The 16,190-nt window shown below is 38.0% G+C and overlaps 1 protein-coding gene across 9 annotated transcripts in view; it reads right to left on the bottom strand.

Moving 5' to 3' along the window:
* ZMYND8 (zinc finger MYND-type containing 8) overlaps positions 1 to 16,190 on the bottom strand; it is a 60,087-nt gene that overhangs the window by 33,508 nt on the left and 10,389 nt on the right. For 8 of the 9 annotated variants that reach the window (XM_075176445.1, XM_075176439.1, XM_075176438.1 and 5 more), the window contains 2 exons: positions 15,189 to 15,259; positions 2,016 to 2,075 (listed from right to left, as the gene is read on the bottom strand). In XM_075176445.1, coding sequence (XP_075032546.1) covers positions 2,016 to 2,075; positions 15,189 to 15,259 — 131 coding nt within the window. Of the gene's footprint in view, positions 1 to 2,015; positions 2,076 to 15,188; positions 15,260 to 15,608; positions 16,149 to 16,190 lie in introns of those variants that run through there. The other variant, XM_075176441.1, reaches the window with a different exon arrangement.

Here is a 16,190-nt window from a genome sequence, read left to right as displayed (position 1 = left end):
AGTATGTAGCAATTTCCATGGCCAATTTCGTAAGTTTAGTCCAAACAGTCTGCAAATTACTGTGTACATGTATGGCCACAACAACAGACAACCTGACCATGCTCAGATCACAATCGTCATCCTGACCAAATCCTCTGCCGCTGCTTAATATCATGCTGCAGCACAATTAGTCCACCTAATCTCCCCAGCTGTTCTACTACGAGGAACTTCACACATGAATAAGACTGATATGAAGGTTAAGACAATAAGTGGGTTCTGGGACAGAGAAAGAAAAAAGGTAGTCGTGTAAACATGCAAGCAGACTCCTTAAAAACCAACAAGGTTTATACACATTAAAATACCATGTTTAATCTGATTGTCAGAACCTAGAATATTGGTGGAAATGTAAGCATTTATGGTATTTATAATAGACAATTGGTAACACATAGCTAGATGACTGAACTATGTCCATACACATGAAGGGACAAACTGAACTGATCACGAGGGCTCAAAAAACGTACATACATGCAGAGTGCAGTCATCGGCCAAATAAATTGTCCTGCTTTTTTATATAATTTAGGACAGCTACACACAGTCCAAACCTATTGCTTGTTGCAAGCACCACGTGACAGGATTAATGCACAATACAGCCACACATGCCCCAAATGGATGAGACCCAGTGCCCCTCCCCTCAGGGTGCAGGTAATTTCTGGTGCCTTTTAGAACTGTCCAAATATGACCATACACATGCCCTTTGTGGTCATCTTCTGACCTTGTTTACGGCTTGCCAGATATTCTATTGACTAATAGAATGATGATCAGGCATTGGGGTAATTTTCATAGCATACAAACGGTTATACTGCTGCAAGTATGGGCAGCATTAGGCAACACAAATGGAGTGATCTCTGATCAATTAGGTGACAAATAACCTAAATGTCCAATCACAATAATCAGTGCGTGGCCACTTTGCTTTCTGTAATCTTGACATCATAAAGGCATATAATAATGTTTTACTTAGGAATGCAGTCTCCTTTTCCCTATACTCCAGTTAGAGATGGATAATTCAGTGCAATACAATAGGGACAGCATACATTTCCGGCATGAGCACAGCGTTGCCTCTTGCTTTAAAAAACAAAAAGGTCTGACTTTCTGTTAAAGTATGTCTCAACATGGCTCTTTAATAAGGGAGACATAGGATTTACACAGGTCCTGGGACTGGCTGAGAGGTAATTATCTCAACAGGTCCCAATCAACTAACCACAGAACATGTGTAAATCATACCTGTCCCTATGTTGAAGATACTTTAAAATGTCATTAGAACAATTGCTGCTGTTGTTTCATTTCTAGCATCAGTCTGAGGAAATAAATGCTTCATTTTTCTGAATGGTCACAATGATTTCTGACAATGTCTTGCAATACATGAAACATTTCTGAGAGAAGCGTCTACTATACACTTAGTGGTTATACTGTGAATAGCAATGGAGGAGGTTGTGTGTTGTTCTATTGTACTTTTGAAATGTTTGCTCCGAGCTCAACCCAGGTACAGCATGATGAGATCAGGTTACTTGCACAGTGGTGACATCACCAGCTTCTGAGGACTCTGGGAAGTCATTAATGAGATAACTGGTTTAAGAGGAATTTCTGGTAAAATGAAAGACAGGACAAAAGCCAGACTAAGCACATGCTTTTGTGTATATATAAAACTTAACTCACATAACACAAGGGGCTAGATTTACTAAGCTGCGGGTTTGAAAAAGTGGGGATGTTGCCTATAGCAACCAATCAGATTCTAGCTTTCATTTATTTAGTACCTTCTACAAAATGACAGTTAGAATCTGATTGGTTGCTATAGGCAACATCTCCACTTTTTTAAACCCGCAGCTTAGTAAATCTAGCCCAAGGTGTTTTTAAGTACAAAAAATATGTACACATTTTCAATCACATATCAGGTCTTGGCGCAAGGACACACAATAAACAGTAACATATTTAAATGCAAAAATTAAATCACTCATTACACAGCTATGAGTTTTACTCACTGGATTGCTGACTGTCCCCATGTTCTTGTGATAATCCTTCTGGATAAGCAACAGCTGGGCCTACAAAAAAAATGGTGGAAAGCGCAGATGAAAATGATCATACAATCTCATGTACTTGCAATTACATGCTGCTGGGCTTGGCTGTAGAAAATAAGGAATGAATAGGACAAGCCCCTATTTTATATATAATAGTTAATAACACCTCTATTAGAGGACTGCATTAATTATGACACAGTGCTGTGGGAAAGAGTTGGACACTAACATGTTCCTGCCCAGTAATTTAACTTACACTACATGGCTAAAGGTATGAGGACATCACTTCTAATTAGTATGTTTGCCCATATCAGCAACACCCATCACTAGCAGATAGCCAGGCAATCTACATAATCAAACATTAGCAGTAGGGTGATGAAGACCTCATTGACTTTCAACATAGCACTGTCATAGGATGCCAGCTTTCCAATAAGACAGTGAACTAAATTTCTGCCCTGCTAGGCTGCCCCGTTTAACTGTAAGAGCAGTTATTGTGAAGTGGAAACATTTAAGAGCACAGTTTAGCTGCGAAACGATAGACCATACAAGAATGGGTCTGCTGAGTGCACATAGCGAGTAACAATCGTCTGTCCTCATTTGCCACACTCACTACTGAGTTACAAACTGCCATTGGAAGCAGCGACATTAAGCTTAATGGACCGGGCTTCCATGGCCAAGCAGCCACACACAAGCCTCAGATCACCTCGTGCAATCCCAAACAACAACTGATATATGTGTTTATCACATATATAAATTGGACTGGGAAACATTGGAAACACGTTGTCTGGAGTGTGAATCACATTCATCATCTGGACAAATCTTGATTTGGTGGATACCAGGAGACCACTCACTACCCAATTGCGTAAAGTTTAGTGGAGGGGGAATAATGGTCTGGGGCTGGGGTTTTTCATGGTTTGGCCTTGGCCCCTTAGTACCAGTGAAGTGAAATATTAATGCTACAGCATACAATGAGAATTGTGAGATTCAAACATTGTGGCAACAGTTTGGTAATGTCCTTATATGTTTCAGCATGACAATGCAACAATGCCCCTGTGCATAAAGACAGGTCCATCAAAAAATGGTTTTCTGAGTTTGATGCGGAAGAATTTGTCTAGCATACACAGTGTCTTGACCTCAACCCCATCAAACACCATTGATATGAATTGGAAAGCCAACTGTGAGCCAGGACTTATTGCCCAACATCAGTGCCCAACCTCACTAATGCTTTTGTGCCTAAACAGATGTGAATCCCCAGCCATATTCCAAAATCTAGTGGAAACCCTCACCAGAAGAGTGTTATGGCAGTAGGGGGGGGCGGGGGTCAACTCCATATGAATACCATGGATCTGATGGTCAGATGTTCACATACTTTTGGCCATGTAGTGTATGACCAAGACACTACATGGCCAAACATGACAGCTTCTGTTTCCATTAAGGCCGATAACCCCACAATACAACAACAGATCAAGGATCACTGTACCCAACGTACAAATTTCTTTATATATCCACGGATCAGACATCACTAATAACAGATAATAGTAATATACTGCATATGAAATGTAATTACAGTGCACAATATGTCATATTATTACGTGTTATGAGAGAGTATACAGGACACACACTTATTTCTGAATGTTGCCATATATATTATATTTTCTCTTATTGCCTTATAAAGGGAGACATGCTAGATTCTTTAAGAGCTCATTCACACTAAGGCGCTTCATGTTTCCAACAAAAATGCATCAGAAATGCACCCAAAAAGCCCATGCATTTTTGGTGCATTAAGCTGGACTCCATTCAGTTATATAAATGGAACTAGTGCTACCAAATGAAAACTGCAGTATGCAATATTTTTTTTTAAACACAACTCAGGGTGTATCTTAATGCATAGGTATGAATGACCTTCTTTGAGAATAATGTATTTTAAATGTAATGTGGTTTCAAGTACTAATTGGCACATAAAAACCGCATTATAATCGCAGTTGTTGAAAGAGCCCTAATAGTACACACGTAATAAAATTATAGAACCATATAATATTATACTGAATGGGCATAGACCTTTAGAGCTTTTGATTTAATATTATATTAAACAAAATATGAAAATAAAAATTTCAGAGCTAAATCCACCTGGATTAACAATTCTGACCAGGAGTAAAAAAAACTAACTGTAAAATGTATTGCTGGGTATACGTCCCACAGAACTGGTTTCACAACATAGATTCAGTTTGGACACATGAAGGTATAAACACTATTTTGGGTGTAAATTAATGCACATTCTCATAGCTCCTCCCCTAGCTCTTCTGAAACACATGCAGGGCGTATAAAATGCTCATGGGACATGTTTACATTTTTTCAGTTCTACTTCCCTTTCTATTTTGAAATACCTATAGTTTAATTATGTTAATGTTGTGGTACAGTTAGCAACGGTCTGATATGCGGAGTCTCAAGTTTTGAAGATTTACTCCAGGGAAATGTTTGTTCCTAATAAGGCCACTGTTTTGTTAATAATGACCAGTTGCCCCAATGCTACTTCCCTCGTTAGGCTTTCTTTAATAGCTCTCAGTATCTTTTTTTACCTTGTATTTTGCATAAATTGAAAAAAAATAAAGGGGAGTACTTATAACACCATAGAATTGGAATTGTGACCAGGGATCATGTCATGTTGAGTAGGGCCATAGATGTATCATCACTCAGCAACCGTGGAGGATTTCTTCAGAGCTGAAGCTTTCTTGTGTGACGGGATGAATGCAGCATTCCAAGATGTTACTACAGCAATGACTATGTGTTACTCACTTGTAGAAAGATGGGCGTAGTGTTCAAAAGTGCTGGCTGCTTGTGCAGGTTTTCATACCGATCAAACACAACAACCACCAAACAACCAAATATCTGAGCGATTTCACCACATGCTTATTTCCAGAAAGTTTACAAGTTCTTTAAAAGTATGGAAGTAATGACTAAACTAATAAAATAAAGTTTAGGGATGAGTCATGTTTGACGGATCTGTGGGTATAGATCTGTTTTCAAACAGGAGAAAGGGGGAAAAAGAAAATACATCTTTGTTGTGTTTTTTTGTTACTAAGTGGAGTGCCAGAGATGTACATACGTGTTAAAATAGTGCTAAACAATTAGCCTTTGAAGGTGTGACCACACTGACCAATAGGAAACTGTAAGCAAAGAGCTTGCGACTTCCTATTGGTGCATAATCATGGGGCTCCCTTTCCTCATCTGGCAGACATGCTCTGTTGGTTAACACTTCTAAGCAGCTGCATAAATCTGTTGCATAGAAATAGAGGAACCCTCAAAAACTTTTTTCATTGTGGTCACACCCCTCCAGTAGTATGGGGGAGGGCCCATGATGTATGATGCACAGGGCCCAGCATTTACAAAGGCTGGCCCTAAACCTCAGGAGAAAAGAGGGTGGTTCAAATGTCGTCATTGGCTCCTACAACTCGACATTCAAAACAGCGCAATTACATCACCTGCGCTATGCCACCTCTGAACAGAGTCCCTGGTATGTTTGATTTTACTAATCTTACTTTCTTCTTAATGATAGTGGTTTCATAGTTTGGCCTTGGCCCCTTCGTTCCAGTGAAGAGAAATCTTAATGCTACAGCATACAATGACATTGTATAGACTTGTGCGATTCCAACATTGTGGCAACAGTTTGGGGAAAACCCTTTCCTGTTTCAGCATGACAATACCCCAGTGCACAATGAGCGGTCCTTCAATAATGATTTGTCTTGAGCTGCATATAGACTTGACAATCCTGTGAGGAATGCAGCTGCAGTACACAAAAGTGAACAATGGGGGATATGGATGCTGCATGTCCTAATGTCTTGCAATTATGCCCATCTACATGTACTATAATGAACACTGCATGCAGTGCTGATTGAGGTGAACACAGCTCAGAGTAGATACACCACAGCTGTTAAACAAGTGCCCATATATGTAAGTCCTTATAAAACATTTTCACCAATTATTTTTCTGCTGTTCTGCTTCAGCATGACATTTATCTGTGAAATTCTTTATTGAACATCCACCCATATATGCGGATCCAATTATATGTAGTTATTATACACACAATACACACATATTGATTTGTTGATAATCTGAGTAGAGCACAGAACACCCTGACAAAATTTTCAGCGTGTGGAAAAAAATTAGTAAGAACGGAGAATAGGAATATTTATACTTGTGTGATGAAATGGACTACTAGCATTTATAGGGAAGAGTTAATAGTTCCTACGCAAGCACACACAACTGTTGGCCGCCAACGTCAGGTTGGATCTTATCCAATTTGGCCACCCACGCGTGTACTGAAATTAGACAGTGAACCTGGAGGTCAGGCTGAGCCAGCCTTACAATGAAATTCCTTAAGAAACGGTCCGAGTTTCTGGACATTCAAAGTTTTTGTGGTGTTTCCATAATCTAGTCTGCCTAAAGAATTAAATTCAAAGAAAAAAATCATAAGGGGGAGTCATTCTCAGATCTGGACTGGAATATTTTGGTGGATAAATTCTTGAGCTCATCCATCAATAAATCTAAGGCCAAGTTTATATTCTCCAACATGTTAACTGAAATGTTTTTGAATATATTCCACAGGACATACCTATTCCCCCACTATCTATTCACAATTAGACTATTCACCTCCTCATTATACTATAAATGTGGATGCAGGTTTTGTACATTGTTTTTGGCATTGTCCAATGGTAAGAGATCTGGCTACAGGTCAGAAGGTACGCATTATATGATCTTATTAACTACCTCCCTCTTACCCCAGAGTGTGCGGTTCTAGGAATATTTCAGAAACATCAAAGGATTACCAGAGGTAGTAAGAGGTTACTGCTTACTGTTACCACAGTGGTGCGAAAAACAATCCTTCATACACAGATTCATACTAGTCCGACCTCTATGGACCCTTTTTCAAGAAAATTTGTTTTACTTATTGAAGATGAATTTGTTAAAGATATCCATAGATAGAGATTCTAAAACTGAACGGTGGAGAGCAATATCACCCCTCTACCAGACTCCACCAGAACACAAATACATAAGTGCCTCCAATATACCACATGGTATGGAGTGAGGATGATAGCAGATTACCCCCCTATATACCTTTAGGCTCCCCATTCCTGATGACTGCCTCCCGCTACTAAGTTATCAGTGGAATCATTTCTCAGAGAGACACTTAATGAATGTATAATAACAGCTATAGTTAAGTTTTATTAGATATAGTTTAATTTTTTGATGACTACATAGCTATATAATGCAAATTCTGTTTAGTTTTTGTACATCCTTTTTCTGCTTTACACCATGTTACATTTGCATAGCATATACTCTAATACATTTATGCTCACGTTTGTCATACAATTTTGTTGTTGTTTTTCTCTTTTTACTTCCCATTATGTCTCTACTAATGATGAAATACACATATAAAAAAAACAAAAAACAAAAAAAACAAAAAACAAAACAAAAAAAAACGGGGGGGAGGGGGGGGGGGTCAAAAGAACATTTGCGTAACGCTTCTGAGTTTTGTAGTATTAAAGGGGAAGGGGTGTGTCTAATTTTAGTAATCTCCTTTGTTCTTAATGATATGTGACAACTTAATTATTATGTTTTTTACCATCAGTATATTTACTGACCACTGACAACTCTGCTGATGGAAGTGTAACAGTTCACCCCCAATCATGTTATAAATTCATAGTGGCATATTCAATTCTTGGGGAAACGCCAAAAATCTTGTGGCGTGCGCACTATTACCGTTATTACGGTAGTTTTCTCGCTGGATTTCAGCTCGCAGCTCCCTGAGCCGCAAGCTGAAATCCAGCTTACTATTACCGTAATAACGGTATTAGTTTTAACGCCGCAGAAAAAACGGTGAGAATTGAATATGCCCCATAATATTACAATAAAACAAACATTTTGTAACAGAAATCAGTAATTACAATGGTTCATAATCATCTATTTGATTTATAGCGCACATATGAACTCTGCTACAGTAGTTCTTCACAAACAGAATTTTTCTTAAAGATAATCACATAATGTAGTTTTAAAAATCTAGGGCCTAATTCATGTTTGCACGCAAGTTGCATTTTAAAAAAGAGCAGGGAACTGACCATAATCAAATACAAAACATCTCAAGATACGTTTCAATTTGAATCTGCAGGTAAGTATGCTCTGCCTAAATATTACTTACCATATGTAGATACACACAACAGACTGTAGTATACGCACAAGCTGTTCACTAAAAAGTCATATCAGATCAAGTCTGGTGGGTTAGGTGAAATAGCCACAGTAGAATGTAGAATGTATACTGTATAATGTTTTTAACCCGCATACACTATATTGGTGTGTTCATATTCCCCCCCCTCTCTCCCCTCCTTTCTTTTTGTATCCCCCGTTAACCTAACAAATCTCAATAAAAACGATGTAAAAAAAAAAAAGTCATATCAGAACACAAAAAACCTATTTTACCTCATAAAATAAACAAACAACTCTTAACATGATCAGTAGTAAAAATAAGGATTTAAAAAAATATATATATTTTTTATATAATACATAAATAAAAGATGCTTTTAATGCATACTGTACATACAATACATATATAGTCAATCTTCCTTAAATACACATGTTCTGTGTTAGCTAGTGCCACGCATAGTATAGATTTTAATATGTTGAAATGAGGACTTGAATCGGCTGCATATGCGTCTACGTGCCCTTACTGCACATGGCCTATGTCCATCCGACCCTACCAACCCCCATTCCACCTCAGAAGCTGTAGGCAGTTGTGTTATTTGTGTTCATATATGAATTGCATGCAATTGTGTTTATTGGTGCAAGTTCCCTTTCTGAGCATACACAGAGCTGTTTTGACCCAAGACACGCTATGCAAACTAATTTACATGAAAAGATGAACCTGGCCCCTATTGTCAAGACACTAGTAAGAGATTTCATCAGTCTAGTGCAGGCTACACTAATGAGAGTTAATGTCTGGTTGCTTTGTTACACCTCATCTCTACTAGGTGTACAATGTTATTAAGGGGAAGGGCTACCCTCTTATATTTAGGGATTTGCTCCTCATAGTAAAATGATACAAAGAGAAAGCACATTGTAGAGGTGTATGATTGGAAAGGATAGGATAAACAGCAGCTATAGGTTGTATTGGGACAGGAGGGGTTAACATAGTTTTTCCCTCTCTGCAATGAATGCAAACAACAGCCATTTGTGTAGTGATTAGGCTAGAATTGTTTTTGCTAATTGCTACATTGAGTTCTAAGGGGAAATCAGACATTTTCCAGACCTTGAGACCTGATAACACGTGACAGACTGAAATAGTATCAATCCTGTTAAATGTTTTACATTCATGAAATGTGTGTGTTGTGTACTTATATATTACTGAACTCGTTATCACATCCACCCTCCCTGCCTGCTCCTGTCGAATGGCTCCCAATCCTCTCACTCTAGGCCAGGTATTGAAAAAAAAATATAGTTATTCTACTTCTGTAGCTCTATATATACTGTCAGTAAAGTTCAACCAGTGTAAACTTCTTGAATGCACCAACACTTGTGTATCACACTACCTAGAAGACTATGTCTGGGCCGGGAACTCATTGCAATGTAACTTTTTATTTTGTTTATAGTATTTCTGAGCGAGAGCATACCTAAACAAATACATAGTGGTAACAGCTCTATGACTCCATATTCTCTCTAAAATGGCACAAGATAAGGTATTACCAAACAGTCCTCACCCGAGACAATATTATGTTTCTGCCCAGATTTGTCATCCATGCATGGAAAGTTTTAATGGGCACATAGAATATACTATAGGTCTTGCACTTTAAAGCAATGGACATCATCCCGAGAGCTATGCTTGAGGGATATCCTACAGAATTAGGAATCTTTACCCACTTAGTCTGGGAATGCCTGTTAATAATTATTATATTGATGTTCAAAAACTGTCTCTCAGGTAGTATACCTTCTGAAAGTAGAGAAGGAAGTTGTACCTACAAAATACGAGACAATATTGCATCTCCATGGTTCAATTAATCAATGGTCTTGTGAATAAAAGAGAACAGTTGTGAGGTCCTCTACAAACTTACAAATAAGTGTAAAGAGGATGCACAGAACAATATACACACGAATATGGGATCAATGGATGGACGTGAATACTGCACAAACATGACTTGTAAAGTGGTGAAGTCATTTATAAAGTAAACGGATAGGTTTATGCATAAATGTGGTGAGTGTGAATGGTTGCCTTCATCTTATGGTTAATATTTCTAAAGCTGTAATGCAACTACAGCAACAAAAGCTATCTAAAAAAAAAGAAAAACCAACAGTTGCTTAAAATACGCTCCGTTAGTACAACTGCAGACACGCATGTACCATGCATCGAATGGCAATAAAGCATGTGGTTTCCAAATGGCTGATCTCCTGCACTATGCCGTGTGACACAATTACTCACTTGAGATGTTTAAATACTGCACACAGAATTTTATCTAAACGGGTCACACCAGTTCTACTTGTTATTGAATGGCCAGACCTGAAGTTACTCCTCTCCCTCTGAGTGAGCTCTAATATACACTGATAAACTACAACATTCAGTAATCCTGTTATTGGTAAACACCGTATTTTGTTGGAATCTAATATCTAAGTTACTGAACCCATTGAAAAAGTGGGATATACAGAATTCCCTCTCAGAGAATAAATGAAAGCGGGACAAAGGACACATTGTTACTAGGATCTCTGGGGAGCAGGCACACATCGGTTTCTGTGCAGAGAGAGGTTGCCATGGAAAATGTTACGTCACTCTCTGCCCGAGATATGATACAGACAGTGGGGGCTGCACAGAAAGCTCTGTGCAGAAAAACATTCACATCTAAAAATGAAGGCTATAATCCGATATATATTTACCAGCAAGAAATAAAATAGAATTGTGCACATAAAACAGAATATTGTGCATGTAATAAAGGAAGAAGCATCTCATAATACTCCTGATTTCTTAGATTGCCAAATGTGTTGCAATAGGAAAATTACAGCTTGGTCCTCTTCCGCCCACACCTCCCCCCACACTTCCCCCATTCCACTGCTGCATCTTCAAAGGCCATACAAAATGGAAAGCCACTTGTCAAACTCGTTTTAGGAATAACATTCTTTAAAAAGAAGGTATTTACGTAAATCTACTACAAAATAGCATTAACTCATATAACCAAAAAAGGGGTAATTAATCCTCAAGGAATTGTGGGGACGTGGACATGAAAATGATTTCTTATGTGTCCCTGTCGAGATGTGCAACAAAAACCATTGTTTTATAGATGCAACCTAATATCCAGTTCTATACGGCCGTTTTATACTCATCAGCTCTGATCAGTGCAAGATATGGAACAATGGCATGTATGGTTTTGAAGATATATCCCTATGATTTTATATGTACTGCACAGTAACATTTTAAATGAAGGGATTAGAATGGTTTTAGTAACCTGTTCTACTGATACTAGCTAGGCCAGGAGGCAGACATGGTGCCCTATGTTTGGACAAAATGCACCATTTGTAATTTTGTATCCCTGTTCCTGTTCGGCAGCAAGTGTTCTGGGTTGATGTACCCAAAACATGGCAGCTAGGCAAACCTACATGAACGGTGTACCGGTATATAAGGAATTGTGAATGACCTGGTCAGTAATGTTCCCCATGTTAGTTACTGCCAGCCTTCCCAAAGGAATAATGACTTTCCACAATCAGGCTGGTGATGCCTTTATATGTCACATCACCATAAGAGTAAATACTGATTCTTACAAATAAACAGGGATGGAAGCCCAACGAGCATGATATAGAATTGCAAATCACTGCTGAGTATGCTAGTGGTATAAACACAGTTGTTAATAAATAAAGCAGACATTTTGAAAATGTTTTCTTATGATGACAACATTGAATTGTATGTCATTGTATTTACTTCACTGAAAGCGGTCATCTTTTAAGCATTAAAATAAACCTAAACACAATGGAGGCAGCCATTTTGTTAGCTTGGACTATATAGAGCAGTGATGGCTAACCTGTGACACTCCAGGTGTTGTGAAACTACAAGTCCCAGCATGCTCTGCCAGTTAACAGCTAGTTATCTACTGGCAAAGCATGCTGGGGCTTGTAGTCACAGGTTAGCCATCACTGATATAGAGCCTACTCCTGAACACATAGGCTGCATTCCAATAAATATTGGTTCATATCTGCCAACCATTCCCAATGTACAGGGACTGTGCCAGCTTATATCTGTTTATTTTGCGCTATTCACACCATAATAAATACATAAAAAATGCTTTAAAGTATGTCAAAGGAGAATCAATGGCGATGATACCACTATTACGTTCTAAATACGCACACTACAATAATAGATTGCATTGATAAAAGCACAACTCGTGAAAAGCAAATTCGTTTTTACCCATTTTTCCAGTATGTATGTGTGAACAAGTCCTTAAATGATTTGTCGCTGGTATGTTCTCCTGTTTGATTTGACTATACATCTGACTATCTGCACATTACAATTCCTATTATTTCATATATTAAAAACACTATACTACTACACTATCACTGTCTATGGTTATTCTCTGAAGTTTATAAATTAATACTTATTCAACAGATCCATTGAAAATGCAAATAAATGAAATTCTCACAGTCTAACAAATGCACCATGTTAGGGATAATACTTGAATGTTTACGTAGAATGTACCACACAGAATATGCTTGAATCCACTTGCTCAGCACCAACATGAAATTATTATAAAATGGTGGCAACTATGATTGATTCAGACCATGAAATACTTCCTCTACAGTGTACGGACAACAGGTCCATACAGTGTCTTTTAATAAAGACAAATGGGTCACAAAAATGGACAGTTCTCAGTGGTCATCCAGACACATTCATTTTATCGTTCATTTGGCCAAATACATTTTCCTACCTGTACGTGTAGCTGGCTTCATAGACGAATAATTGCAAACAAACATAACTTCTCCATGATCCATGATATCAATTTAATGATATTAGTAGTTCTTTTATGTAAATAAACTAACTTTTCAGATTTAGTGTCTCTTTAAGTGAAATGAAATAAACTAGCTAACACAGTACTTTTAATCTGACAAGTTGCTGTATGTCATAATCAGAATTTAAGCTGTTCAGAATAATTCTCAGATACACACCCTGTTACTGAGAGCTGTACTATGTGTTTTACTGCCTGAAGGAAGAGTTAAAATAACCCATTCTCTGCTGTGTTCCTCCAAATACATAAAAGTCTTTACTAGCTCAACACTTAAACGCCATGAATGGTAAGCACCTAGTTTTCAATCAGGTTCAATTACTTTTGAATGGTGCCTTCCACAGAAATCGGTGGTTATTCTTTACAATCAGACTCCCTCTCTTAATAGACAACAGGCACCCACCCTCTCTCTCCTTTAGCAATGATGACTGTTTAGCAATGATATTTAAATACATTTAGGATGGCAACTCTGAGTCCAGTTCACTCATTAACATAATGGTGAAATCCAAAACACTTATCAATAATTTGCCCCCCTAGATGATATTTTTGTTCAACCCAAAAACAACCTGTCAGTTTGTAAGCAGATGCTGAAATCACAGCTGGACAGCAGCTAAGACAAGTATGCAGTGCACTCAGTAACAGCAGAGTTGTGCCAAGATTTTCTGGAAGCACCATTTTGAGGACACTGCTAGTGAAATAAACAAAATGGTACCTGGTAAACATCTCACTGAAGTAGTCAAGCTGAGTGAGCTACCCACAGAATAGTTCCACTTCTGGTTTCTCTCAGTCAGATATATGCCTTACTAATTTTTAAAATGTTGCTATGTTGGAAATACATTCCAATTTAATTTAAACACATAATGTTAGAATCAACAGAAAAAAGTATCAGAAACAAAACTGACATTTTTTAAACCAATATTTTAATATTTAGGTGTGTCTTATAAAACTGTAGTACAGTAAAAAAAAAAAAAAAAAGCCCCTAATGATGTCTTGTCACATTTGTATGAAAGAAGCAGCACTTGTTTACAACCCCTTTGTGTCTGGAGAGTAGAGAACATCTGCTCTGAAATACGTGCAAGGGGACAGGTAAACCACTGGAGTTCTTTATTTAGATTACAGTGTGCAGGCTTCTACTTGCTATTCATGTGGTAACACTCCGGAAGAAACAACTGTACAAGTAATACATGCATGCCTATCAGTATTAAAGGGGCAGGCCCTAAAATAAAAAAAAAAAAAAGCACAAAAAAAAACAACAACATGTAAACAAAGATAAAAGGCAGCTACCACTATATTGCCTATCATATACTATCACTTTAACTCTGTACACCAAACACAAGTAGTCAATCGTTACAGTATCTATACAGTGGGCAAAGTAAGGGTGTATATAGTGGTATCCATACCGCCACTTCTACTGCTTTCATTTTATATTGTGTTGACTGGTGGAGACCACTGTTTTTTCAACCAATGAATCTCATTGGAATTATAGTGAATGTAAGAGGATACACTACCGTCACTATAATTAAAGTAAATTTATTTGGTTGAAAAACCAGTGCTCAGTCAACCACTGCTGCAGTAAACATGTATGCAGTCCAGATTCCTGCTATATACATTGTTGTAGATTTATAGAAGAAGCTCCTCTGGCAGCCATGTTTTTTTTTTTTAACACTCTCTTCCATAAATCACTTCAAGCGCTACAGTAATAAAAGACAGCACATGAAAAATTCCAGCCTGGCATATAAAATGACATACATATTTCAGTAAGCGTATAACAGTAAGTAGATTCAACTTTCCATTCTGCAATTATTAAAGATGTAGTGTATGGCTATTGTCACAGGTCCAGCTTTTAAATAGATCATTCTCTGCTAAGCTTTCTTCCTCATCTATAGACTACTAAGTTGTGAGCATTTCTTAAGGGAGTTGAACAGGAATGCACTGCAGCTAGAACATAAACATCTGGTACTGCTACCAGATAATGCTGGAAAGTGAACTCACACTTTCCCTGAGGATTATGCCATGTCACTCTAGTAGAAAAAACTTGCATGCCAGTCGAGTCCAGAAAAAGGTGTAAGATTCTATACACTTATTTTATTTGTATAGGGCCATACAAAATATTCCTCACCTTTAGATCGAGTGGTGACATCCATCCCCTCTACCACCTCCTGCTCTGTCTTTACTTCCTCCTCTGCCAAACTGTGGGAAACAAAAAAGAGTAGGTGACATGTCAACATATACACACTTTCAGCTTTCATCCAGCCTCAACCCAAGCATGGAGCCCAGAAAATATATCCATGAGGTAATTCTCAGTAATAACTAGTGTCAATTTCTAGAATGTAGGTGACTGCTCCCTGGAAGAAGAGCCATAAATAATCACTGGGCTTCCTGAGGTAATAAAACAAAACAGGACAGTCCACTACTGCATTAAAGCATACAGCCATTCATTTTTTGCATGCAACTAGCGATAAATGAAGCAGTAACACTTAGGGGGGTAACACGCCAGCATATGAGCCATGAAAGTAAGAGGAGAAACAGCACTTTGCACCTCCAGTGTCAGTATTCAGGAGATAAGACTAGCCCCGCAAGATTCTGCAAGGAGAGCGTCTGCTTTAAACAGCACTCCAGCAAGCTGAGGATATTCAAAATGATCTTTAATAAACATGTAAACCCTCTCTCATCCCTGGGCATCTTCAAGACAAATCTAAACATTATACATAATATCCTCTCTATGCAGCACATCCATACATATGATCTATACAGATCATAGCATATGGTTAGACCATTAAATCACAGTCATACATAAAGCCTCTCTGTCAATATGGATGCATACACTTGAAATAACCTCTTCGATGAGAAAGCAGCACCAGCTTGAGACAGTCTCACCAAGGTAAGATTGATGGGGGGAGGGTTTTTGTTTTTAAGCAGAAGAAGAATTTCTTTTCGGACATTAACATCAAGGATCTACTGGAAAGGTCGTGGACTGTCTAGGAAAGGCTTATCGTGCATTTATTTTCACTTGTAAATACTGATCAGCTATAGATGGTATAATTATTGATAACTTATATCGCAATTGAGACTGGTCAGTCAATACTGGAAGCTAGACAATTAGCAGATATTAGCAAAGGGT

Source organism: Mixophyes fleayi, chromosome 6, assembly GCF_038048845.1.
Source record: "Mixophyes fleayi isolate aMixFle1 chromosome 6, aMixFle1.hap1, whole genome shotgun sequence".
Lineage (NCBI taxonomy): Eukaryota > Metazoa > Chordata > Amphibia > Anura > Limnodynastidae > Mixophyes > Mixophyes fleayi.
This window is presented reverse-complemented; position numbering and strand designations above follow the sequence as displayed.